Source organism: Chenopodium quinoa, unplaced genomic scaffold (assembly GCF_001683475.1).
Source record: "Chenopodium quinoa cultivar QQ74 unplaced genomic scaffold, ASM168347v1, whole genome shotgun sequence".
NCBI lineage: Eukaryota > Viridiplantae > Streptophyta > Magnoliopsida > Caryophyllales > Amaranthaceae > Chenopodium > Chenopodium quinoa.
The window spans coordinates 4,980,574-5,006,837 of record NW_018744633.1 but is presented as its reverse complement, the minus strand read 5'-3'; the positions used below and the strand labels follow the sequence as shown (position 1 = coordinate 5,006,837).

General features: G+C 34.6%; 4 protein-coding genes across 4 annotated transcripts; 2 read left to right on the top strand and 2 right to left on the bottom strand.

The window, feature by feature from the left end:
- Positions 1-747: 747 nt before the first annotated feature.
- On the top strand, positions 748-4,311 carry LOC110701220 (polygalacturonase At1g48100-like). The gene is made up of 6 exons (XM_021878828.1): positions 748-1,876; positions 2,490-2,657; positions 2,817-2,861; positions 2,974-3,181; positions 3,294-3,375; positions 3,512-4,311. Exons 1-6 carry the CDS (start codon positions 1,433-1,435, stop codon positions 4,041-4,043), a joined length of 1,479 nt encoding a protein of 492 aa, XP_021734520.1. The 5' UTR covers positions 748-1,432; the 3' UTR covers positions 4,044-4,311.
- Positions 4,312-8,134: 3,823 nt separating this feature from the next.
- Positions 8,135-13,873, top strand: LOC110701221 (ABSCISIC ACID-INSENSITIVE 5-like protein 2). The gene is made up of 4 exons (XM_021878829.1): positions 8,135-8,452; positions 8,965-9,736; positions 9,832-9,903; positions 13,575-13,873. The coding sequence occupies exons 2-4, from the start codon at positions 9,227-9,229 to the stop codon at positions 13,653-13,655; spliced, it is 663 nt and encodes a 220-aa protein (XP_021734521.1). The 5' UTR covers positions 8,135-8,452; positions 8,965-9,226; the 3' UTR covers positions 13,656-13,873.
- Positions 13,874-14,084: 211 nt separating this feature from the next.
- LOC110701217 (receptor like protein 30-like) lies at positions 14,085-19,055 on the bottom strand. The gene is made up of 2 exons (XM_021878825.1): positions 18,951-19,055; positions 14,085-17,285 (listed from the first exon to the last, which is right to left on the bottom strand). The coding sequence occupies exons 1-2, from the start codon at positions 18,951-18,953 to the stop codon at positions 14,382-14,384; spliced, it is 2,907 nt and encodes a 968-aa protein (XP_021734517.1). The 5' UTR covers positions 18,954-19,055; the 3' UTR covers positions 14,085-14,381.
- A 14-nt stretch (positions 19,056-19,069) lies between these two features.
- Positions 19,070-21,487, bottom strand: LOC110701219 (putative pentatricopeptide repeat-containing protein At1g12700, mitochondrial). Its single transcript, XM_021878827.1, has one exon. The coding sequence runs from the start codon at positions 20,939-20,941 to the stop codon at positions 19,088-19,090; it is 1,854 nt and encodes a 617-aa protein (XP_021734519.1). The 5' UTR covers positions 20,942-21,487; the 3' UTR covers positions 19,070-19,087.
- Positions 21,488-26,264: the final 4,777 nt, after the last annotated feature.

The window sequence follows — 26,264 nt, the reverse complement described above, 5'->3', positions numbered from 1 at the left end:
CTTAAATGCTTAATGTACATTATTTTTCAAGGAGAATAATTTACATATTATAACCATAGTCATTTATTGAAAAATCACAAGTTACATGTATTTATTCTTTTGAATAAATTAATAATCTACACTATGTATAATATTTTTTCAAAATAAAATTTATATACAAAGTGTCTACTATATTTAATTATTCGTTAAACTTTATTTAAAAATAAAAAAATAAAAAAAATCGACATGACAATTAAAGGCATTTTCAATGTACGTAACACAAGTTTTTGTTATTTAAGACTTTGAGAGAAATTTGTAGATCATTGGGAGAAAATGATCTACTTTCTAACAATACACTACAGTACACCAACTAAGAGCTAACCGAGCAATTATTAAACAAGACATTAAAAATATATATATATATATATATATATATCTATTAATCTATATGAAAGGCGACAACTTCATGGTTATCAACTTGATCAGTTGAAGGTTTACAACTTTACATATATGTGGCGTTGTGACAGATTGATCATATATATTTTTCCAGAAATTATTTTCTTGTCAACATAATTGAACACTGATAAAGTATTAGCTAACACATCTATCGTGAGGCAAATTGACAATTGACTAGATAGCTGATGTTGGATGGCTATTTCAATAGTATGGGCATATATAGTACCTTTTAACAACAACAATTTCTATCCTTGTTTTTAGCTCATTAGAAAATTCACCTTACATTGGTCTCATTTTCTTACCTTTATATGGAGTAATAACTAAGAACTAACCCAAGCCAGTTGGTTTTCAGTGAAACACCTTTCTATCCTAGCACGTTTAAGATAGAACTACTATACATGAATAGTAATACCAAAAAATACTTGGAAATACGATCATCATCCTTCTTCAAACACACTCACCCCTGCAAACTTTAGTTGTCATGGTCGGTTCATGAATCACCCTCATTTCTCATTCTTTTTTATACAAACTATACAATATAATTTATATAAATTATACTAGTATAAACACTTTAAACCGCCCTATCTATAACACATTGGTGTTCCACTATAACTCTAATTTAATCCCACTCAAAAAAATAAAAATAAAAAACACTTTTTGACAATATATATATCCTCTATCTATTTCATGATTTCTACCAACTTGCATTGCTAACTCGTGCTCCTACTTGTTTAAATCATACATACACAAAAAACCCTCTCAAACTTTCAACTTTCTTTTTACTTCCCATATTGTGGGGGGATACCCTACTTCAAACTTTTTACTTTGCCCTATAGTCTAAGGGTTACTACTTACTACCCTTCTTTTTTTAACCTCCTTTGCTTCTTCTATAAATAAGTCCGATAGATCAATAATAATTTACAACATATTCATCATAATTAACCTAAGCCGGTTTCTTAATCCCAAAAAAAACACAAATTAACGTTACAGTTTTGATATGGCATATATTATTAAAGTGTCTATGTTTTTAACTATGTTCTCGTTGTGTTCTATATTTAGCTTAATCCAAGGAAGAATTTTAACGTCGATGCCTCTAAATGAACCCTATAAAAACTCCCAAATTTCGATACCACCTTCTCAAGCTCCAAATGTTAATAGCCCTAAGCCTCCTAGCTACATAGATGCTAGTCCTGCTCCTTCACCTAGTTATGTTAACCGTGGTAGTAGTAGTAATAGCACTATAGTTCAAGCGAATGTGTTTGATGTTCGTTCGTATGGGGCTATTGGTGATGGCTTAACAGACGATACATTAGCCTTCAAATCAGCTTGGGATGGTGCTTGCCAAGTCGACAATGCAAAGGTTGTTGCACCTCGAGGATTTTCCTTCATGCTTCAACCTTTGGTTTTCACCGGACCTTGCAAAAGCGCTATTGTGTTTCAGGTATTTATTAACTATTTCTAAATCTACAACAACGTAACGTCTAGTAACCAATGTTTATTTTGTTCATATACTACTAACGTTCGAAACTTAATGTCATTTCGATGTGTATGTAGTTTGTTAGACTATCATGTGCATATGATTTCTTCGCTCATGGGCTACAGAATGATCTATGCTGTAACTTGCAAAGTACAACCTCTCGATTAAAGTTGCAAAAAAACTTGCTACTCCGTAAGTCCGTAATACAAAAAGACAAAATGTTGTCATACACCCTATCTCTACATGTTCTTTGTTTTAATTTGGTGCCCCAATTTACAAATATATTGCTTCAACATATATTATGGCAAAAAAGCAAAACGACCAATAGAATGTTTCTATAAGTAAACCTTTCTAAAAAGCTAAAAAAGGGAAGAAAAGCTACTACTATAAGACAAACTTCTAGTTAAGGTCCGAATTTAAGTCCTAACTTTACATATAAAAAAATTATCCTCTAAGATTACGTGGTTCATCTAAGTTATTAACCAACAGAGAGGGTTTAGAAAAATAATTTTGCTTTAGAAAAACTTAAATATACTCGTAAATTCGTATTTATTAATTTATTTATATTATTGTGTAGCTTGAAGGAACAATAATGCCACCAGATGGACCAGAATCATGGCCTAAAAATAGCAGCAAAAGACAATGGCTAATCTTTTATAGAATACATGGATTAACACTTCAAGGTGGTGGTCTTATTGATGGAAGAGGAGATAAGTGGTGGAATCTCCCTTGTAAACCTCATAAGGTACTTAACTTTAACTTTAAGTAACAATCTTATTTAATTTTCTTTTTCATTTCATTAATTAGTTATTTAATTAAGTAAATAGTACTTAAATTGATTGTATACATACACCAATCCTAAGCTTAACAAATTGTATTAATATTTTAACTTCAATTCATGCAGGGTATCAATGGGACTACATTGCCTGGTCCTTGTGATAGTCCAGTGGTAAGTTATAATTAATTTCGAACATAGAGAGTATATATCCGATCCCTAACAAGCTAAGGGTGTTAAATGTCCATGCATATAAATTGTTACTTATAAAATAACTGTTTTACAGGCCATAAGATTCTTTGGGAGCACAAATCTAACGTTGAGAGGGCTAAGAATCATGAACAGTCCACAATTCCATATTCGTGTAGATTCATGTCAAAATGTGAGTGTGGATTCACTTGTCATTAAATCTCCTGGCAATAGCCCTAATACTGATGGAATCCACGTTGAGAATACAAATGACGTCACCATTCACAATTCAGTCATCTCTAATGGTAATTTTTTTTTTTTTACACTAAATATTTGTTATTGTGTGTTATAGAGTATAATCTATTTTCTTTAATCTTTCATTAATGACTTAATTATGTTTTTTTTTTGCTAATTTAGGTGATGATTGCATATCTATTGGAGCTAACACTCATAATTTAGATATCAGGAATGTTACGTGTGGTCCTAGTCATGGAATAAGGTACTATACCAGTATAATTTTTTTAGTTTCACAATATAATTTGTTTGAAAAAAAAAATGTTATGTTCAACCAAAATAAGTTTTTATCTGAGAATATGACCTAATATAATAAGTCTCAATTTTGTTTCATCATGTAGCATTGGTAGCCTAGGAGTCCATAATTCCAAGGCGTGTGTATCCAACATTACGGTTAGCAATTGCATGATCAAGCACTCCGACAACGGGGTTCGGATCAAGACATGGCAAGGCGGGTTCGGATCAGTAACCGGAGTGACCTTCGAAGCGATCCATATGGACACGGTCCGTAACCCAATTATTATAGACCAATACTATTGCCTCTCATCCAATTGCTCTAACCAAACTGCAGCTATTTCAATAAGTGATATATCCTATTCCAATATCAAGGGCACTTATGACCCACGGACCCCTCCGGTCCACTTGGCTTGTAGCGATGCGGTTCCTTGCACCAACATCACGGTGTCGGGTTTAGAACTCTTACCCGCGGCCACAGCCACCACGACTATGACAAATGGTCACAAGCGTAAGATGGAACCCTTTTGTTGGAATGCTTATGGGAGTAATGTCGGAGATTTGACTACTCCCCCTATTTATTGCTTGTTGGAGGGTTTGCCATATTTAGACGTGGGTAGTGATGTTGGACAATGTTAGGCTCGAGGGTTATATCGTATATTGTACATGAAAGTAAAGTCATCTTAACAAGTAAGGATGTATTGAGTATTTGAGTATGTATATCTCTTTTCTAGCCGGTAATAACAAGGTGGAGAGGGAATTATTAACAGTTGTATGTTAGATTTCATATAAATTTCACTATGTATTGCTTTTTAATCGGTTGATAAGGTGATATTATAACCTTATCACGAAGTATGTATCAATTTTCAACGTGAATGGTAAATCGATAATTATGTTTTATTCCAAATTTCCAATGCATACATGAAAATGTGATAAATGTTATGATTACTTACTCCATAATCAGCAAAATGAAGGGAAAATATATGCTTCTTTTGATGTGCACGCACCAACTGTATTTCTCTGTTTGATAAGCCACCGTTTCTGTTAATTGATACAACTATAGAAGAAATTATAAGTACTAATAAAATAAAAGTGACTTTTGTTACTAAGTAAATAACATTCTTTTCGACTGACTCTTAATTAAATTATACTCCCTCCGCTTTTAAATACTTGCTCCACTTTCTTTTTTCGGCCGTTTTTAAATACTTGCTACATTTCCTTTTTTGGAAAGGTTTTACAATATTTAATTCATTTTTCACACTTAGAAGACCCAACATAATACTCTCTCTCCCCCTATTCTTCCACTACTTTTGCTTTTCACAATTTTTTATTTTCTCAACTACCCCACTACTTCCATATTTTATTACTTTCTCCAATCTATATATTATACTAAAAGACAAGCGCCTCAATGTGAGGATGACAAATGTCACTCTCTCATTGGCTTATCTTATGTATAAAATTTATTTATATAATTATTGTTTACATATTCAAGCATAGTTATTTTTGTTAAATTTCAAACAATAAAAACAAGTTTCTATACATGCATAAGATTTTCATGATTTCCTAACATAAATATTGATTTAATTTTTTTTATAATAAATATATACTTCCAATACTACAAATAATCCATAAAGTCTTTCCAATTTTATAGTCAATTTAAAGAATAATAACTAATTTGAAGCAATATGATTAAAGTGACATAATTAAGGAACAAATATTTCGTATTTTGAAAGGCTAATATTTTTTTTATGAAAATTAAATAAAATCGATAGAATTTAGTTTGACGTTAATTATGAAATCAATACAAACATATAAAAAAAATCAGATGTACAATAAAATATTGTGCACCTATTATAAAAGCTACCCTGTAATGAATGAAAACTATTTATGCTTTATTGATAAAAGTTACCCAAAATAGTCTACAAGTTATCCTAAATTCAATTCAAGTAATCGCATGAATACAAAAGTTTTTTATAAAGATACAAAATAGTGTAAAAATTACTTTTATCATTTGTTGTACTCCTTGACAAATACTGAATGCTGAGCCGAAATGTTGTCTTGGAAAAAAATACATAATCTTGAACATAAATTTAATTTTAATCGGCCTTTTACAATGACCTTTTGTTTTTCTTGCATAAAAAAAATAAAAAAATTGAACCAATAACCAATCTAAACAAGAAGAATAAAAGTTAAATTGAATTAGACATTTGACGGAAAAGGGACAGATATAAAATGTATTATAACTATTACTCGTGTTTTAAATTGTAATATTCGTAATAACAATGCTATTACTTATGAATTTAAAAGTCGTGCATTGCTCATGTATTATACTAGATATACAACAATCATATGCAATAATTTATGTTGTTTTATACATAATAATACTTTTAACTATAATAGTATGTGTATATAATATAATATTTTTTATAATATAAAAAAGTATATGTATATAATATAATATTTTATAACACGTGTCCTCCATACCAAGTGTAGTCCCAATCACCACTACACCAATTGGTTGTTGGTGTAGTGGTGACTGAGACTACACTAGGTAGGGTGGACCTGTGTTCGCTCCCCTGCAACAACAATCGGAAGGGGAATAGAACCTAATAACCTAGAACTGATCCTCAAATCTAGATTAGCCCAAAGGGTGAACCGGATAGAACACGCAAAACTCAATGCATATATGACGGAAATTAATTTATCCTTTATCTATCTTATACAAAACTCCAAAGTCTAATTTTTTTTTTTTTCAAAATATAATAACATTTGTAAATTTTTGTTAATATGAAAGATATAAACCTATCAAAATGTATATATAGTTAAATTGTTTAATAACTTATATCAAATGCGTAGTTTTATTAAAATTATTTGCATGTAATCATTAAATGTGTTGGATGTTGTGTAGCTATGCAATGTCCAAAACTTTAGTTGAGCGACTTTGATTTAGTGATTGTACGGTAAAAAAATATTGACTTCGATCTTAAAACCTAATAGTCTAATAAATTCTAAATAGAAAAATTAAAACAAAAATAAATGAAAATAGTAAATGGCTTTAAATAAACATAACCTTTTAAATCAATTTAGTGAATTCAAGAGACAATTTTAAGGCTTTTAAAATTAAATGGGGGAAAATATTTGTAAAAAGAACACTTTTAGATATATAAATGTCCATGCACTATTATAAGAGTTTTGTTAACCTTTTTATAATTAAGGTAGGGATAAATCTTAGTAATAAATACTCCGTATATTTTATTTATATAAAATTATCAGTATCCATACCTATATACGAAGTATTAATGTTGTATACTATATTTAATCAGCTGTTGGTTATATATGTGACTATTATATAATATATAGTTTTTGACACAATGGTTAACTTAGGAAAATATATGTTCTGGTAGGTAAAATATAAGGTTATTATTGTGTTTATAAATTTAATGAGTGTGACGGGTAAATAAAACATGTATATATTAGATTGATTGTAGCTACTGATGCGGATGGTATGATAAGAAAAATTTAGTTTTTTCTCAACATGAGATATAAATAAATTAGTCCACTTCTTATATAGCTATGTGGAGTATTATTCAATTATTTTTCAATTAATAGAATAACATTATAAAAAAAATTAAAAGAAATTCAAATAACATAAAATACTATTCAAATAACGTTCCTTTAATTTTTTTTAATTGACCATTAGTAACCAAGTCCTTTAATAGTAAATGAATTACCTTTGTTTTTATTTTTATTTTTCCTACGGGTTTAATAATTTGATTTACAAACCGTGCATCGCACGGGCACTATGCTAGTTTAACCTAAAACTCCGCGCGTGGAGAAATAGAGCAAGTATTTAAAAACGAAGGGAGTAATCACTTACTTTTCAATTTATGGACTTATCTAAACTTATTTTTCATAAGGTTAATTAAACAAGTCTTATACGAGTACTTAATTACCATAATTTACTATTCCGTCATTTTACTAAATGTCTTGTTTTACACTTTCAATAAGTTCCACTTGGAACAAGTGTTTTATACTAAGGGAAAAAAAAATATGAAGTAATTATGTAAACTCTTGTTTTAATTTTTGGTGCAAATGAGAGGCTAGGCCTCACAAAATTATTAGACACAAAAGATTACACTAAAGAAATAAAATTTGGCACATCCTCCCATACAACATAATTATGTAGAATATGTACTGTGAAAAAAACATAATTATGTAGAATATGACTTAGAGGAGGGGTTTAAATCATCGAGCTATTTTAATTAACTCGTGCTTAATCTCTACTTGCCAAGTTGGATTTGCAATTAATTTCTTGCAACGTGTAATAATATGTGCATATTCACCTCCATATATTTTTGAGCCTTCTTATTCAATCACCACAACTTGATTGTTTTTTTTTTTTTTTTTTTTTTTTGACGGCCAACTTGATTGTTCATTCTAACTTGTACGAGTAGTTTTTTTTAATAGCAAAAGTATTTCATTAAATAAAAGTCATACTACACCTACAATATAGATTCGCTGTTAACAATTACATAAGATATTGAATTAAATAAATTTTCCTTCATAAAATTTTCCAACTTGTAGCTTTGGTACACTCATCCTTGCTACCAATTTTACCTCATATTAAATTTTACTCTAGCCTCGAATTTAAAAGAAAAATAGTGATTCAAGAATGAGAAAATATGTTCAATCTCAATGTATAGAATGAGATTCAAGAATGAGAAAGTATGCTCATTCTCATTCTTGAATCTCAAATATTAACTTTCAATACGTGATGCTCAATATTTACCGATAATTAAAAATATTATTAACGCAAAAAAAAAAAAAAAAAAAAAAAAGGGAGGGAGGTTGAAACAAAAGATAGAAGTTTACACAAAATTCGCAACTCACCATCACCAGTCTCTCTCCTCTCATCTCCTCTGGACTCTCCACCGAAATTGGCCACGATTGTCATTCAACTCTTGTTTCCTACTACGTGGAACTCATCTGTTGGAAAATAACCCAACATTTTTATTGCACTGATTTGATTCCCGTTTTTTTTTCCTTAGGTAATCAATTTTTGTCTCTTTCCCTTATTTTTCCCAATCATTTTGTATTCATTTTCATCTGGGTTTATCAGTTTGATCCTCTACAATAAAGAATACTGAAGTTTAATTAGTTGATCGAGTGTTAATTTTCTGTTCTAATTTCTGGGTTTTCATGTTTTAGTGAAGTTTTCCATCGTTTTGTATTCATGTTCATCTGGGTTTAATATTTTGATCCTCCTGAATAAAACCCAGATTATTATTAAGTTTTTAGTAGCTATGATTGTGTTAATTTGCGATGATAAATTCTGGGTTTTTCAAGTTTTTGGTTTTCTGAAGAATTTTGGGTTTTCTTTTTACTGAATTTGAACCTTTGATTGTTTACTACTAATATCATATCTCTATCTGTAATATATATTGAAAAGTTTTGTACTTCTAATCAAATTATACTTACTTATACAGTTCATACAATAAAGTGATAATTTTTTATTTTTAATTTTGGGGAATTTTATTTTACACTGAATTGTATGTTGCAGATGAACTGGAGAGTTGTGGAGAGCTACAATCAGATATTTGACAGTCAATTATTGTCCTGTTTATGTAATTATTTTCATGATTTTGGGGATTTTGTGACCATATATGATGATAGGTTTGTGAGGGGGTAAGTGGATGGAAGAATTGGACATAGGTGTTGGATAGGTTACACATTTGCCTGATGTACAAACAAATTCTCGGTGTATTTGGGATTTTAATGAAGTTGAGACTGATTTGGGTGTTATAGGTAAGAAAATAGGAAGCATGAATATTGAGGAGTTTATTAAAAATGATTGGAACCCTGAAATCCATCAGGCTGCTGGTGTAGAGGGAAGAAATAATGGTTCATCGATTAGGTCGTTACAAGGTCAGGGAAGCCTATGTTTGTCGAGGACTGTTAGTGAGAAGATTGTTGATGAGGTGTGGAGAGAGATACAACAAGAGGATAGGATCAAAGGCGTTAGTCAGGGAGTAAAGAGAGAGCCTTCAATGGGTGAAATGACTTTAGAAGCTTTCTTGGCTAAAGCGGAAGCCATGGATGTAACTGCTTTAAGTCCTGTGATGCCTATGCCTTTAGATATGGATGATACTACACAATGTTACTCACAGCAAATGGGTTTATCCCCAGCTCCTTCAATTGACACAATATCTGATACACCAATTAAAGGGCCGGGAAGGATTTCCTCAAATCCAATGGAGAGGGGCATTGAAAAGAGGCTGAAGAGGAAAATTAAAAACAGGGAATCTGCTGCTCGTTCTCGTGCCAGAAAACAGGTTAATCTATTTTTGTTTTTTGTTAAAAAGTATTTTGATTCTATTCTGCCAATCTTAATTAATCTTCACTTTCTTGTATCTTTATGTATCTTCAGGCTTACCATAATGAGTTGGTCAGCAAGGTTTCACTGCTTGAGGAGAAAAACATGAGGCTTAAGAAAGAGAAGGTGATTTTAGTTCTTGTACTTTTAACTCTTCTAGTTTTGTATTGCCATTGGCCTCTTTGTCTTATGTCCGGTTATGGGTGGTTTGCATGCTTTCTTTATCTTTTTTGCATAAGTAATTTTAACTTGTAATGTTTGAGTGCCGCAATTTGTGTTTGTCAAGATAGTAGCTTTTCTTGTACAGGATTCACGCCCAAACTTATAGTATGATACTGATAGCATATTAGCATTGCTTAATACAATACCTATCCGTTTAGATTTATTTTTTTAGGAATAGCCTATGCTCTTATATTTATATTATATACCCTATTGTATGTAGTCTTAGTTGAATTACTATCTCTACTCTTGTTGGTGTTTACTTCATGCAGCAAGTGGTTGTTATTCTTTGCCCTGGCTTTCTCTTTTTGGAATAAAATAAAAAATATTCATTTCCAAAATAGAGTTATGTGCAATTAAAGCCAGATTACCAGGTTCCAATTCACACATGCCCATACATTAGCTGGGAATAAATCAAAATTCCTCTCTAGCTCTGACAATGTGTCTATACCTCATTCTTTGCTTTTCAAAAGATATCCAGAATGACCACTCTACCTATCTCTTACTAGTTACTAGGATTCTAGAACACTAGATTGCTCATCTCATTTAGCATCACCTGAAACAGCTGCATTGAAGCTTGTTTTCACTGTCAGAACCATAGGCTTCTTTCCCTTTATATGATTGTGTAAGTAGTCAATAATGTGTTCTCTACAGAAATTTACACAAGGGATCTTGTGGCATACACAATCACACGTATGACCGTCCAGAGGTCACAGACCCCTCATTGAAGTTAAAAAAGATGATTGTGGTCCATCACTTGTTTTTTGCACAACATACAAATACTTGACTTCGGCTGAATCCCCATCTTGAGCAATTTGTCCTAAATTGGCAGTTTTGTTAACTATAAACCCAACTCTTCTGATCTAGATGATAGAAACCTTGCAATTTTGGTCCAGGTCATGTATCACAAGCACATAGTGACTTAGGAGGCTAATATACCCAACTTTATTGAATGATGGTGAATGGTGACATACCTAATCCTGTTCTTTGAATGAAGCTCTTGTGGTTCCTTTTTGGGGGTGAAGTTTGCATTGAATTCAGGCAAGATCATTTAAGATAAGTGTATGGATGATTGTGGTTCCTATTGTACTGAGGGAACTGATTATTGTTCCTTTTATGGGTGTTTTGATTGTGATGATTGCCCAGTCTAATAGAAGCTAGGATAACTCATGTCTTAGAGATTCAGTCTGTATAATTGATGGTTTTTTTAGTGATTCATTAAGATGTTGAGATGTTCAGTCTATACATGGGGGTTCTGTTCTGGTCAGATTCAGTAGAAAGTTATGTCATTGCTGGCAAGTGGCAACACTCGACAACCTCAAGTCTCAATAAGTGGTAAGAATGTTTAACAGCCTTTAGGTAGCAATATTTAGGTAAATTAGTGGTGTTTTTTTTTTGGTGGTGTGTCTCTTTGGTTATATGAAGGTTGATAAGCAAGAAAAAAATCTCTTTGGGAAAATGTGGGTTTAGACTTATCAGATGAAGAAGAATAATCACGATATGTGATGATGATTTGCTTGAAGAAAAGTAGTGAAACATAAAAATTGATATTTTGGAGTTGACTACCTATTATGAGGGTGGTCTTTAGTAGGGTTTCCTAAGCAACAACACATTACATTTTGAGTTGGTTGTCACATGTCAGGCTAACTGCTGCTTAGAGGCCACGGGTGTGATGAATGCTTTTGAACTTGTCAAGGACTCAAGGGAGTGTTTTATCTTGAGTCATATCCAATTGTTGGAAGTGTATTGTTGCCAAATATTAAGGTTGTGTTTCTAGGTAAAGGCTAAAAGTGTAGATGGGTAGAGGTGAGTTTTCTTGTTTGGCAATTGGGTTGCTGGAGGGAAAATAAAGTAGGAGATATGTCTGTGATTAAAATACTTCTATTCTCTTGCTTCTCCTTTGTTTCATCTTACATACTAGAATTATGAAGTGGATTAAGTTGTGAGACACCTTTGAGGAGTGTGAAGCATGAAGATGGACTTTCTTAGTGAATAGCAAGTGAATGAAGGCTTAGTGAGTGAATAGTACAATTGCTGGAGATTTTTTTGTTCTAAATCCCGAGGAACACGTGGGCATTGAGGATGATACTTTAAGGAATTGCTTGTCTTCTAGAAATGGGAGTTCACTTTTAAGGACTTGTGGGCTTGTGGCTATTGTACCTTTAGTTGGATTTGGTGTGTTGATCAAAAGCATAATGAGGTTAGTTCATGGACTGATGGTGTATATGGGAATGTGGTTGTGGCAGGGGTAGGAAAGGGGAAGACTGAGAATTGAGGATGGTGGATTTGTTGGTGAATGTGGCTGTAGTTAAGTAGGAACTGAGAGAATGTTATTATCACTTCTAAATTTAATCTTGAGAGCTTAAGATTATTTTGAGTTAACAATAGTTAAAGCTATTTCGAGATGACTACAGATAATATATGAGTATTATTGTTATGTTTTTTTTTTTAGTCAATCTGCTTAGCTTGTACGCTCCTACAGGTGGGATTGTGATGGTGCGCATCAGGCACAACATGATATTGCTAGTTTGTGTTGGCATTCTTGTAGTTTGTAGTTTGTGTTTAGCTGTTGACAAAAAAACGAAAAAAAGGGGTTAAGGCTTAGCTTTTCTGGGATTGGTTTTGATAATTGTTTGATACTCACATGGAACGCTAAATTATTGCTTTGCATGATACTCCGTATCAAGTATCAATCTAGTAGGAAGTGACAGCTTATCACATTCTGTCCAGCCCAATGGTCTTAGTGGATGGTATATCTGAAAATGCTTCACTAGAACCCCCCCCCCCCCCCACCAAAAAAAAAAAAAAAAAAATGATAATTCTTTCTATTTTTTCTTCTGAAAGACGAAAAAAAAAAAATGAGTTTGTGCAATGGGGAAAAAAAACAAAACAAAAACTTGTGTGACAAATCTACAGAACTTTAAAAAACTTGGTATAGTATCTTTTGATGATTTGTTCCTGCTTTGGAACTCTTCATGATTAAGTGTATAGGTAATCCTCTTATCAGAAAGACTCCCCATGGCTAAGGATGCTAATATTTCTTAAGTGGAAGCTTAAATAAGAATTCTGATTTGAGCATGAGCGCTTTGATGCTATCTTGCAATGATTTCTAAAATCTTAAGCAATTGCAATAATATTCTTCCCTTAAATTCATGAAATTATAATCGAAGTATAGTCCTATTGTTCAGATTGGTTTGTTTGGGTGTGAGTGTGTAGGAACAAAATGGGACTTTATAGGACTTTTTTTCGTAAACTTTGTTAAGGTCCTAGTATTGGTTACTTGATTTTGGAGCTAACATGTTACCTTTTCTATTCTGGTAATCTTCTTGTATAGAGATTAGAGAATTTAATTTTTAGAAACTATGTTGTCTGCCTTTGTCTCCAGTTACATCATGAGGCTATTTGATGAAACAGGTTTGATTTTGCTTTCTTTTTATGTATTTAGGACTTACATTTCTTTATCTTTCAGACATTCACTTTCATCTTTCCGATTTTATGCTCCTCCTTCCCTCTTCTCTTTGGTTGTGCTCTTTCCGTTTCAGAGTTCTGATAGTTTTGACTTTTGACTTCCGTTGCAGGAACTGGAGAGCCGTTTGTCTGTTGAAGTGTCTAATGAACCAAGGTATCAGCTAAGGAGAACCAGCTCAGCCGTTTTTTAATGAGTCTGTAAAGATTTTGTAGGTTAGGCCTCTGGCGCTTTCAGTTTAGTTTATGTATTGTTAATGTTGCAATCACTTGTCCCCATGAAATCACTCCCTAGTCTTGTTAGACAATCTTGCTTCTTGATTAAATTATAACTTATCTTTCTGTATAATTATGAATTTTTATATTTTGAATAAAAAAAAATTTATAGTAATGTGATATTTTGTTATAATCTTATTATTGTATGTAGTATATTTTTAAAATACAAGCATCAACTTTTATCTATTCATAATTAAACATAGTTGTATTAATAATTGAAATCATACATTAACGCATGTGAAAATAAAAGCGATGCAATTAAATGAAACCAAGAAGTTGGTTGTTGGTTTGACATTCTAATTAATTGGAAGTCTAATTTCTTAGGAAGTGAAAATTGGAGAGATTGATTGTTGACATGAGCATAAGAAATTTCCTATTAAGTTCTACTCCCACAAAATAAGTCAAGCTTCCCATGAAATTGGAAAACAAATTTTTATGATCTAACAATATTGCCTAGAAATTGCAAATACAAGAAAAGTGTAACTTCTCAAAGTGCAACCAAACAACCATGAAATATTACATATATAGTCCATAATTGGGAATACAAAAGCAGGAACATGTTCAAACACAAGACATATAGAAACTAAGTGCATAGTTTAAGGTCAAGAAGTAAACCTACTTCAGACCCTATTATCTCTGCAAATTCACCGATTTCTCCTGCGGCTTTGTGTTGATCTCCTCGCTCTTGGCTTCGGTCGTTTCCTTCCAAAAGTTTCCATAAACCAGTCATGATGCCTATCAGTTATGTAGATTTTCCCAATGATAAAACCTACAATAAACCCGCTTGCACATCCCAAAGATCGAATTATCCAATCAATCAACTCCGAGTCTTCTTCTTTCACTCCTGGCGGTGGTTGTTGAGGAGGGTCTGTATCTTCACACTTCTCCGACAATGGAAATCCACAGAGTGCTAAGTTCCCATCAAAAGAGCTATTATCAAAAGTGTTGAATTGTTCTCCTTGAGGTATCTGTCCCTCAAGACGATTGTGAGAGACATTGAAGACCGCAAGAAATGTTAACTCAGTTAACTGTTGTGGGATCTCTCCTGAGAGCATGTTTTGAGAAAGATCTAATGCTTCAAGGTCTATAATGTTTGCAAAAGATGATGGGATACCTCCATGAAGTTGATTGTTGGATAAATTAAGTGCCTGAAGCCCTCTTAGGTTTCCAAGAAGAACCGGAATTCCTCCCGTGAAGCTATTGCTTGAGAAATCAATCACCCGAAACACAGTCAATATCTTCGAGTATACTGTTTCACTGCCTTTATTGCTGATGGTGATTATATAGGAGTAAGGTTGATGCAATGTCATAAATATATTTGAACCACTCCTAATATGTATCTCAATTTCAGAGCTAGATGAATTCAACTGAGCTTCGCTTGTAACTTCCATCGAAAGCCAGTTTCGAAGGTATGTGTAAGGTAAATTACCAGTATGAAAATTATTAGATAGGTCAATTATTCTTAAGCTACTAAAATGATGACCAGGCTCCGGAGTTGGTATTCTGCCATGAAAATTGTTATGCCTCAAAACAAGAATACTCAACTTGGAAAGACTTCCTAACCATGATGGGAAAGTGTCATTAAGATGATTTTTCCCAACATCAAGTACTTCAAGCATTCGACAATTGGACAACGACTTTGGTAACGGTCCTTTCAATTGATTTTCGCTTAAGTTAATCATCTTCAACTTACAAGCCCTTGTGAATGTTTGAGGAATGGTGCCTTGAAGAAGATTGCCACGCAAATTCAAAACTTGCAGAGAATTACCAAGCCGAGGACCAATACAGGTTTGGATCTCACCACTGAAGTTATTCATGGACAAATCTAGGTATGCAAGAGAACTAGCATTGCAGATTTGCTTCGGGATGTCTCCATACAACCGATTTCCAGAGGCATGGTAAACTAGCAAGGACTTTGAAGGAATTAGAAGTCGGCCTTGGAACAAATTTCCCTGAATATACAACGCCCCCAAATTATTCCATGGGAGGAAGACTTGAGGTGGCTGTTCAAAGCCCGTTAAAAAGTTGTCACTAAGGTCGAGTTCTGATAGACTGTCTAAGGTTCTGTTCACAAACCATTGCGGTATGGTGCCCACAATGTTATTTTGTTTGAAGGATAGGAACATTAGATTATCTTGATGATGCAGGAACTGTGGAAATTCTGTTAAGTTGCATGATTGAAGTTCCAGGACAGAAAACTTGGGAAGGGATGAATTGGTGCTTGCATTAGGAAAGAATCTAAGGTTAATATCAGACAAATATAAAATATTTAGATATGGAAGTTTCAGCAAGGTGTCAAACATGGCAACTGAGCCATTGGAAGACAAGAAGAGTGCTTTAAGATTAATCAGCTGAGAAAACGACGGTGGTATCACCGGACCTTGAAACTGATTACCAAGTAGATCTAAGTAGTTTAACTTTGTTAGATTTGCTAGCCAAACTGGAAATGGACCTGTTAGTGGGTTTGAATTAAGATCCAACCAATTGAGTTGAGTAAGGTTTGCTAGAGCAGGTGGGATTTCACCCCATAAACCCGTATTGTGAAGTGCTAGGTGCTCCAGTTTACTGAGCTTAATCAACCAGGAGTTTAATATTTGAGGATAAATCTTAAAACTAAGATCCGAGAGAGTCAAGCTTGTGAGCTTTGTCAAGTTAACTAATGAGGATGGGACTTGTCCGGTGAAACCGGTCTTCCAGATGGTTAACTCAGTCAAGCTGCCAAGATTACCAACGGAATGGGGTAATTCCCCAGAAAATGATGTGCTGCTAAAATCTAAAATTTGAAGAGAGCTATTAGCGAAAACTCTGGAAGAAATCCTTCTAAGGTTGACGTTGCCACTCAAATCGACTAGTTCAAGCTTTGGCAACAGTAATATACCTGGTGGAAATCTACCATATAGATTGCACGTAGCAAGGGAGAGAGATTTTAGAGAGGTCAGGTTGGTTAAACTAACAGGCACAGGATATGATATATCAACAAAATTAAGATAGAGTCGGGTTAAATGAGTTAAATTACTAACCAACTTCTGAAAACTCAAATCATGCTGAAATTCCAATTTGGAGCCACTTACAGCCGATAGGGAAAGATCAAGACTCGAGAGGCTGGATAATTTCAAAATCCCCAATGGAATATGGCCACTGAAATCGGATGAAGAAAGATTGAGCTTTGTTAGTTTGGAAAGGCGCTCAATGGCAGACGGGATTTGAGAAAAGTTGAAGTCATTATCAGACAGATCAAGCACTTGGAGATGATAAAGGCTAAAGAGAGTGCTATTTTGAGGAAATGTGCCGTAAAGGCAACTGCTACTGAGGTTGAGACTAATCACATGACCTGTCTCCTTGTTACATTTGACACCGTCCCACATACAACAATCACCAGTATGAAAGCTAGTTCCGTTTTTCACTTGATCATCAAATGATTCATTCAGCCATGTTCTGACCTTTGGATGTGCAAAGGCCGATTTAGATGCAGAACAAGTAATGAGAAAGCTTTGCTTGAACTGAAGCAAGGCTAAGCTCTCTTGATGATGGCATAACTGCTTCGGATACTGCAAGGAAGCAGGAACAGAATTGTTAGCAAGAGCGATATTACTAGAATCAAGAGAAAGTAATGATGAAACTAAGAAAATCAATAGGCATATTGCAGACCACCAGAAAGCCATGGTGTATCTCAAAAAAAAAAAAGTAGATTGTTTGAGTGAGCAGTGAATGCTTTGGAACTAGACTTCTTATACTAATCAACATTCTATGAGAACATAAGCACAAGGAGTCATTTGTCAAAAAAAGCACAAGGGGTCAACGCCACTCACTATTCTACCAAATGGGGTAGAAAATTAAGCACAATACCAAGACTTCTTGCCCATCTCAAGTCTATTTCCTCATCCATATATTCTACAGAATTTTCTTTTTTTCTTTTTATGGAGGGCAACTATATCTATATACTTCCTCCGTTATGCTATTATTGCTTATTGTAGAGCTCAAACCACTCAGTGTCGATTTGGCTCAATAACAACCCTATCCATACAGCCCACTCAATCACACGAGTAATTACACTTGTGTTCATTTATAATAATGTTCATTAAAAAGTCATGGGCAAGTAGGAACATAGGATACACATATGCATATCTTATAGCATCCATGGAGTTAATTCATTGAGAATTCTGTGCAAGCAGAAGCAACAAACAAGGACAGTCATGCACACATCACCTGATTGAGATACCATCACACACACCTAGAAAATTTGTTTTGAATGGTAGAAGTAGAACCAACCTATAAAGTCCTGGCTAATTTGGTTAGAAATAGACTTTAGATGGCCAAGAAGATTGAGACACATCAAATGATCAGTAATTCAAAGAAGGTTTTCTCCAACTCAATACAAGGGAAATCCCAAATAATGGAAAAAATTGGAAAATTAATGGAAGCTCACTCTATAGTCTATCCCTTCCCTTCCATTCCTTCCCCTTATTTACTTTCCTCCCTTCTCTTTCCCTTCATTAATGCTATCCAAATATAGTGTAAATGACCTTTAATGGTAGCTAGGTCATTTTATAATTACCTAAGTATCATCAGAAATTTACAATCAACAAAGTCCAGATTACAAGGAAGTGACGCCCGGAGTCAGACAAATTACAAACAATTATCTATAGACCAATCAAATTTGCCACAAATTTTAATGTAAAGAATATATAAGGATGAACATACACGTGGCTTCTATGTAGAGTACAATTATGCCTCAGAACTAAAGGAGCAATTGAGTAAGTTTTATATTAATAGCCTTAGCCACTAGCCAGCAATATACTTCTTCTGATATGTATTTTTATACTTACAAGAGTCACAACTGCAGAGCATCCTTAATCAAGATGCAGTTCTCATTTCCTACATGACAGAGAAAAAAAATATTTTCCCCAAATCCAACAACCACCATGTTTTGTGTGATAGAACCAAAAACTTTGATCAAGTAAAGGCCCAGCAAGTAACAGTCAAACAGAATCATTTAGCCATTTTTCAAAAGCCAATTTTTTACTTACTAAAATAGAAGAAAAAAAACAATGATCCAAGGACCAGCAGGAAATGTAACAAAGTGAGATGCCAGCAAGCCAACATTAGCTTAACAAGGGTAAGTTAAAAACTTAAAACAAATCACATATAAAAACCATTAAACCAAGCAATTATAGAAAAGCTAAAACACGAAAATGTTAAGCCAGAGTATTTACCATTTGTTTAAGGCTCTACCCAACTCCTCAGGTGATCTTGTGATTGCAGTTAAGAATGGAAGGTCACCTCAGATATAGAACATTACCAGAAACTTTGACCAGCAAAAATCCAAAATCTCTCATGATTCGCAATCATCTTAATTATTTTCAACTTCAAGTCCTTCTAGGAACTTCTGAAGCAGGCCCTTAGACGAAATACTAAGCTTATCAGAATACAAGAGATCAACAAATAATGAGATAGTGTGTGCATCAGCTTGAAACCCTTTGCTAAACATAAGATCACGATAGTATAAGGCCTTGGAAAAGTCATTATTGAGAATACATCCTCTTATGAGAGTATTGTAGGTGATATCATTGGGTAAACAACCATCTTCCTCCATTTTTCTCAGTACTTTATCAGCTTCTTTCATTAATCCCTCCTTGCAGAATCCTTTAGTCATGATATTGTATGTCTTAGAATCAGGCTGTAGACCCTTAGATTGAAGATCACTGAAGAAAACTACTGCGTCTTCAAGTTGCCCAACCTCACATAAGTTGTCCATTAAGATATTGTAAGTAACAGTAGTAGGCTTAATACCTTTATCGTCCATATCTTCAAGTATTGCAACTGCCTCATCAAGTTGTGCACTTTTGCACAAGCCATCAAGCAATGAATTATACGTGACAACATTAGGAGTAACTCCGTAAGCTTGCATATCTGCGAACAACTGGCATGCAGGTTTAAGTCTATTGGATTTACACAAGCCATCAATAAGAGTTGAATAGGTAACAACATCTGGTGCTATCCCTTTCTCAAACATAGTTTCTAATATAGTAAGAGCTTTGTCAATGTCTTTGAGTTTGACATAACCGTTGATTATAGTACTGAAACTGATAAGATTAGGCTCACAGCCGTTTTGTTTCATAAGGTCAAGTAGCTTTTCCGCATCTTCCATCTGACCACGCAAACAATAACCATCAAGTAAAGCATTGTAAGTTATGATGTTTGGAGCCACACCTTTATCAGTCATGCACTGCAATGTGGCTTGTGCTTCCTCAACATTACCATCTTTACAAAACATGTCAACCAGAATGCTGTAGGTGTCAACAGTTGGTACGATGTTGCTCCTTAACATCTCAGTCAACACATGCTTAGCCTCTTTTCCGCATCCAGAATTGTAGAGGCCTCGGATCAAGGAGTTATAAGTGATAACATTTGGTTTAATGCCCTCCATTTTCATAGTAGAAAACAGGTTCAGAGCCTCTCGCAACAGCCTATCTTTACAAAGACTATCAATAATTGTACTGTATATGACAAGGTTAGGCTTACAATGAGTAGAAGATTGCAGTTTGTTAAGCAAACTGAGAGCACCGGCATTGTCGCCGATCCTACAAAGCCCTTTCACCATAACACCACAGGTAACAATGTCAGGTTGGAAACCTAACTTTACAGTCTTATCCAACAATTGAACAGCTTGAGGGAGCTTATCATTAATGATAAAGCCATTGATTAATGAGTGAAAGAAAACATGATCACGAGGATAACCAAGCTTAAGGCTTTTACCCAAAATAGAGAACCCCAAATCAACGCGACCCAAATGGGAGTAAGAATTAGCAAGTATACCCAACGAATGCCTATCAGATCGAATACCCAGTAATTCAAGCTGCCTGAAGAAAGATACAATGGTGGAATGAGGATGAAGGTGTTTCAATTTGGAAATGGCAGTCAATAGCTGACTGAAAACGACGATTGAAGGAAGACGACGCAAAGAGATCAATTGATTGAAGAGAGATTGTGGAAGTATGAGATCGGAAAACCCTAATTTGCATTGTTCTCTAACAAAATTGAGAAATAGTTTACGGTCTTCAATTGCAATAATTGTTTTACTGGAAAAATGTCGTGAAAAATAAAATTGAGAGATGAAATTGAAAGGGGAATTAATACAAGGAAGAAGAAGAGTTGAAGATTTACCAATGGAAGCAGAACATCTGAAATTAGGAGTAATCTTCATTTGTTGAGTATTGTAAGTTCCAAGTGATTTGCCTTGTAACAGAAAAACACCATTAATGGAGACAGGAAGCTAAGTATGGTGTTTTAGTAGCAGCAGCTTTGCAATTAATCGTCATCGTTATTCCTGCTCTTCTATTTCTCTTGATTTTCTGACTTTTGTTTATTAAATTTTAAGTAATATTTTCTCGGTCTTTTTTTGTTTGCATCATGGTAGTAGAGCTTTCAAAAGTTAACCCGATCCGAAACATCGACTCAAACCCGATTATTAACCGACTCATCTAAACCCGAAAAAATGGTGACTCAAACCCGACCTGAAACCAACCCTAGACTCGAGTTGACCCAAGTATGTGAGACCTGAACCCGAAAATGAACTAACCTAGAGATGACCCAACCCGAATGTAACCCGTAAATTATTGACCTGAACCGAACCCGACTTGAACCGAAATCGACCTAAACCCGTTTTAACCCATCAAAATCCGAATTTAACCCGACTTGTTACTAACTTGACCTGATTTCAACCCGATCCGTCCCTAACCCGGCCCGAATTTAACCTAACCTGTTACAAATCCAACCCGAAATCAACCCGACTTGTTATTAACTGACCCAAATTCAACCCGACTTGTTATTAACCCGACCGGAATTTTACCATACCTATTACTAACCAGACCCAAAAATTCAACCCGATCAGTTACTAACCCGACTCGAAATCAACACGACTTGTTATTGACCCGACCTAAATTCAACCCAAATTGTTTTGACCCGATTTCAAATCACCTTAAATGCAATTTAGACCACCTTATTATTGTTGATCAAAGCATTTTGTCTAGGGAGACCAAGTCAGTCCAGGCCAACAAAAGAAAGGAGCATCATCCTCAAATTTAAGAGTTAAATATAGTATATATTTGTTATATGGTCAAAGAAGATAATTATCTCACTAAACTATATACTATAGTTCCCTAGTATATTTCCATATATATTATAGTTAAAGGAAATAATTATTTTGATAAAAATGATAATTATCTATTTATGGTAAGTTGAACCCGAATATAACCTGACTTGGAAATGACCCAACCTGATTGTAACCTACAAATTATTGACTTGAACATAACTCGACTTGAATCCGAGAATGACCTGACTTGGAAATGACCTAACCTGATTATAACCGCAAATTATTGACTTGAACCGAACCCGACTTGAATCCGAGAATGACCCGACTTGAAAATAACCTAACCTGATTATAACCCACAAACAATTGACTTGAACCGAACCCGACTAAAACCCCAGAATGACCCTACCTGATTCTAACCCGTAAATTATTGACTTGAACCGAACCCGACTCAAACCCGAGAATTACCCTAACCCTTTTTAACCTTTCAAAATCCGAATTAAACTCGATTTATTGTACACCCGACCCGAATGTAACCCGACCTGTTATTAACCCGTCCTAAACTTGACCCAAGCCTAATAAAAAGTATGACCCGACTCAAGCATGACCAAACCCAAACCTGACCTGCATAGGTTATGGAGTTAATCCGAATTGACCCAACCCGAGTTGACCCGACCCACTCTTATCGACCCAATCCTGGCCCGAATACCCAAATTGACAGCTCTACCCGAAACCTCCAAAATTTCTCAAAACCGTGGATTATAGCCTTCAAGTTTGTAATTTTTTGACTTTTTTTCACCCAGAAATAAAAAAAATTTGCCGAAATGTTTACCATGATCCCTAATACCCCCTGGGAGTCCAATTAGCTCGGTGAAACCATCTAATTTGTCTTTAAACGAGTAATTTACCGGTTTACAACTTACACTAATTTCATTAACTCAAGCCTACCACGAACATTTATGACAACATATAATGATCATATATGGTTCCAAACGGCATTATATGACCCTGAGATGTATCCCCTAAAATCTCAATGCTTTTCGACACCGAGCCCTGAAACATTCGAAATTTCTCAAAAAGCGTGGATATAGCCTTCAATTCATGAATTTTTTGACTTTTTTTTCTCTCGGATATAAAAATTGGCAAAAATTTTACCATGGTCCCTAATGCTCTCCGTGAATCCAATTGGGTGGGTGGAACCATCCAATTTGCCTTTAAACGTCCAATTTACCAGTTTACAACTTACACCAATTTCATTAATTCAAGCTTACCGCGAACATTTATGTCAACAAATAATGATCATATATGGTTTTAAACGAAATTAAATGACCCCGATATGTATTCCCTAAAATTTCAAGACTTTTCGACACCGAACCCCCGAATACTCGAAAAATTCTCAAAAAGCGTGGATATAGCCTTCAATTCATGAATTTTTTGACTTTATTTCGCCCAGAAATAAAAATTGTTGAAATGTATACCATGGTTTCTAATACCCTCCGCGAGTCCAATTGGGTGGGTGGAACCATCCAATTTGCCTTTAAACGGCCAGTTTACCGGTTTACAACTTGCGCCAATTTCATTAACTCAAGTCTACCACAAACATTTATGACAACATATAATGATCATATATAGTTCCAAACGGCATTATATGACCCCGAGATGTATCCCCTATAATCTAAAGGCTTTTCGACACCGGTTCCCAAAACCTCCAAAATTTCACAAAAAGCGTAGACAAAAGTCTTCAATTTTGGAATTTTTTTTACTTTTTTTCGCCCGGAAATAAAAATTTTCGAAATATTTACCATGGTCCCTAATACCCTCCGAGAGTCTAATTGGGTGGGTGGAACCAACCTATTTACCTCTATATGGCCAATTTACCGGTTTACAATTTGCACCGATTTAATTAACTCAAATCTACTAAGAATATTTATGACAACATATAATGATCATATATTGTTCCAAACGGCATTATATGACCCCGAGATGTATCCCATATAATCTCAAAACTTGTCGACATCGGGCATCAAAACACCCCAAATTTCTCAAAAAGCGTGTATTTCAATTTTGGAATTTTTTGACTTATTTTCGCCCGGAAATAAAAATTTCCGAAATGTTTACCATGTTCCCTAATACCCTCCGGGAGTCCAATTGGCTGGGTGGAACCATCCAATTTGCCTTTAATCGACCAATTTACCGGTTTATAACTTGAACTAATTTCATTAACTCAAACCTACCATGAACATTTATGACAACAAATAATGATCATATATGGTTCCAAACGGAATTATATGTCCCCGAGATCTATCCCCTAAAATTTCAAGACTTTTCGACACCGAGCCCCAAAACCTCTAAAATTTCTCAAAAAGTGTGGATATTAGCCTTTAATTTTGTAATTTTTTGACTTTTTTTCGCCCAAAAATAAAAACTGCCAAAATGTTTATCATGGTCCCTAACACTCTCCGGGAGTCCAATTGGGTGGGTGGAACAATCCAATTTGCCTTTAAACGACCAATTTACCGGTTTACAACTTGCATCGTTTCATTAACTCAAGCCTGCCATGAACATTTATGACAACAAATAATGATCATATATGGTTCCAAATGGCATTGTATGACCGTGAGATATCTCGCCTAAAATTTCAAAACTTTTCAACACCAAACCCCGAAACCTTTAAAGTTTCTCAAAAACTGTGGATATTAGCCTTCAATTTATGAATTTTTTTACTTTTTTCGCTTGAAAATGAAAATTGCCGAAATGTTTATCATAGTCTCTAATACCCTCCGGTAGTCCAATTAGGTGGGTGGAAGCATCCAATTTGACTTTAAACGTCCAATTTACCGGTTTACAACTTGCACCGATTTCATAAACTCAAGTCTACCACGAACATTTATGACAACAAATAATGATCATATATGGTTCCAAACGACATTATATGACCCCGAGATGTATTCCCTTAAATCTCAAGTCTTTTCGACACCGGGTCCCAAAACCTCAGAAATTTCTCTAAAAACGTAGATATTATCCTTCAATTTTGGATTTTTTTTAACTTTTTTCGCCTGAAAATAAAAATTGGCGAAATGATTACCATAGACTCTAAAACCCTTCGGTGGTCCAATTGGGTGGGTGGAAGCATCCAATTTGCTTTAAAACGACCAATTTACCGATTTACAACTTGCACCGATTTCATTAATTCAAGCCTACAATGAACATTTATGATAAAAAATAATGATCATATTGAAGGAATTGTGTCTTCGATAAGTGCAATTACTAGATATATCAAGGATCACTATTATGGAGATAATAAGTTCATTCTATTGCGGCGTCATCCTCTATTGCTAGACTATGAGAGATGATCTTTGGGCTAGTCAAATAGTCCAAAGCCCTTTAGAATGGATCCTATAAGGTCACACACAAGGGTAATGGGTTAAGCAAGTTAGAGGCCCATTAATGGGCCTCATGAGCATTTAATTAGTCATAAGTATGATTGGGCTAAGTGTAGTTTGAGTGGGATTAGGAATTGGGCTTTGACTTGGACTATTATTTAGAGATATGATCTATAAATAATAGTCATGCCTAGGGTTGATTAATTAAGTCACAATTAACATACAGTGAATTGTGAATCTAAGCAACCAACATCCAAAGCCCTCTCCCCTCTCAAACTCACGGCCCTATCTCTCTCCTCTCACCCACGGCCGGCCACCCTAGTGGTCCTCGTGGTGTTGCGCGGTGGTTCTTGGCTAGTTCGTTGTTCGTTCATCTCCGTAGAAGGTCGATTGAAGAGTTCTCTCGCGACTAACTAGAATTAGTGGAGGTCTTAATCTGTGCCCGTGGACCAAGTAGAGGAATCACACTTGAGGTTCTTTATCTCCCTAGTTCTTGCTCGATCACCGGTGGAATCACGCTTCAAAGGTATAATTCTTACTTCTTTATGTGTTATGCATGAGATCCTTGGTTTGGTGCTATATGAATATGATTCATGTTAATTCCGCAATTAGTACCTATAATCTCCTACACATATATGGTTCCAAATGGCATCATATGACCCCCAAGATGTATCCCCTAAAATTTCAAAACTTTTCAACACTAAGCCCCGAAACCTTTAAAATTTCTCAAAAAGTGTGGATATTAGCCTTAAATTTTTGACTTTTTTCGCCCGAAAATTTTATGCCAAATTGTTTACCATGATCCCTAACACCCTGCGGGATTCCAATTGTGTGGGTGGAACCATCCAATTTGCCTTTAAACGACCAATTCACCGGTTTAAAACTTGCACCGATTTCATTAACTCAAGTCTACCATGAACATTTATGACAATAAATAATGATCGTATATGGTTCCAAACGGCATTGTATGACCCCGAGATATATCCCCTAGAATTTCAAGACTTTTCAACACCGAGCCTCGAAAACTCCAAAATTTCTCAAAAAGCGTGTATATT

Coding starts and splice junctions, on each gene's coding strand:
- LOC110701219 (XM_021878827.1), bottom strand. CDS start 20,941: ATGAAGATTACTCCTAATTTCAGATGTTCTGCTTCCATTGGTAAATCT.
- LOC110701221 (XM_021878829.1), top strand. CDS start 9,227: ATGAATATTGAGGAGTTTATTAAAAATGATTGGAACCCTGAAATCCAT. Junction 9,737..9,831: donor GTTCTCGTGCCAGAAAACAG/GTTAATCTATTT, acceptor ATGTATCTTCAG/GCTTACCATAATGAGTTGGT. Junction 9,904..13,574: donor TGAGGCTTAAGAAAGAGAAG/GTGATTTTAGTT, acceptor CTTCCGTTGCAG/GAACTGGAGAGCCGTTTGTC.
- LOC110701220 (XM_021878828.1), top strand. CDS start 1,433: ATGGCATATATTATTAAAGTGTCTATGTTTTTAACTATGTTCTCGTTG. Junction 1,877..2,489: donor AAAGCGCTATTGTGTTTCAG/GTATTTATTAAC, acceptor ATTATTGTGTAG/CTTGAAGGAACAATAATGCC. Junction 3,376..3,511: donor GGTCCTAGTCATGGAATAAG/GTACTATACCAG, acceptor TTCATCATGTAG/CATTGGTAGCCTAGGAGTCC.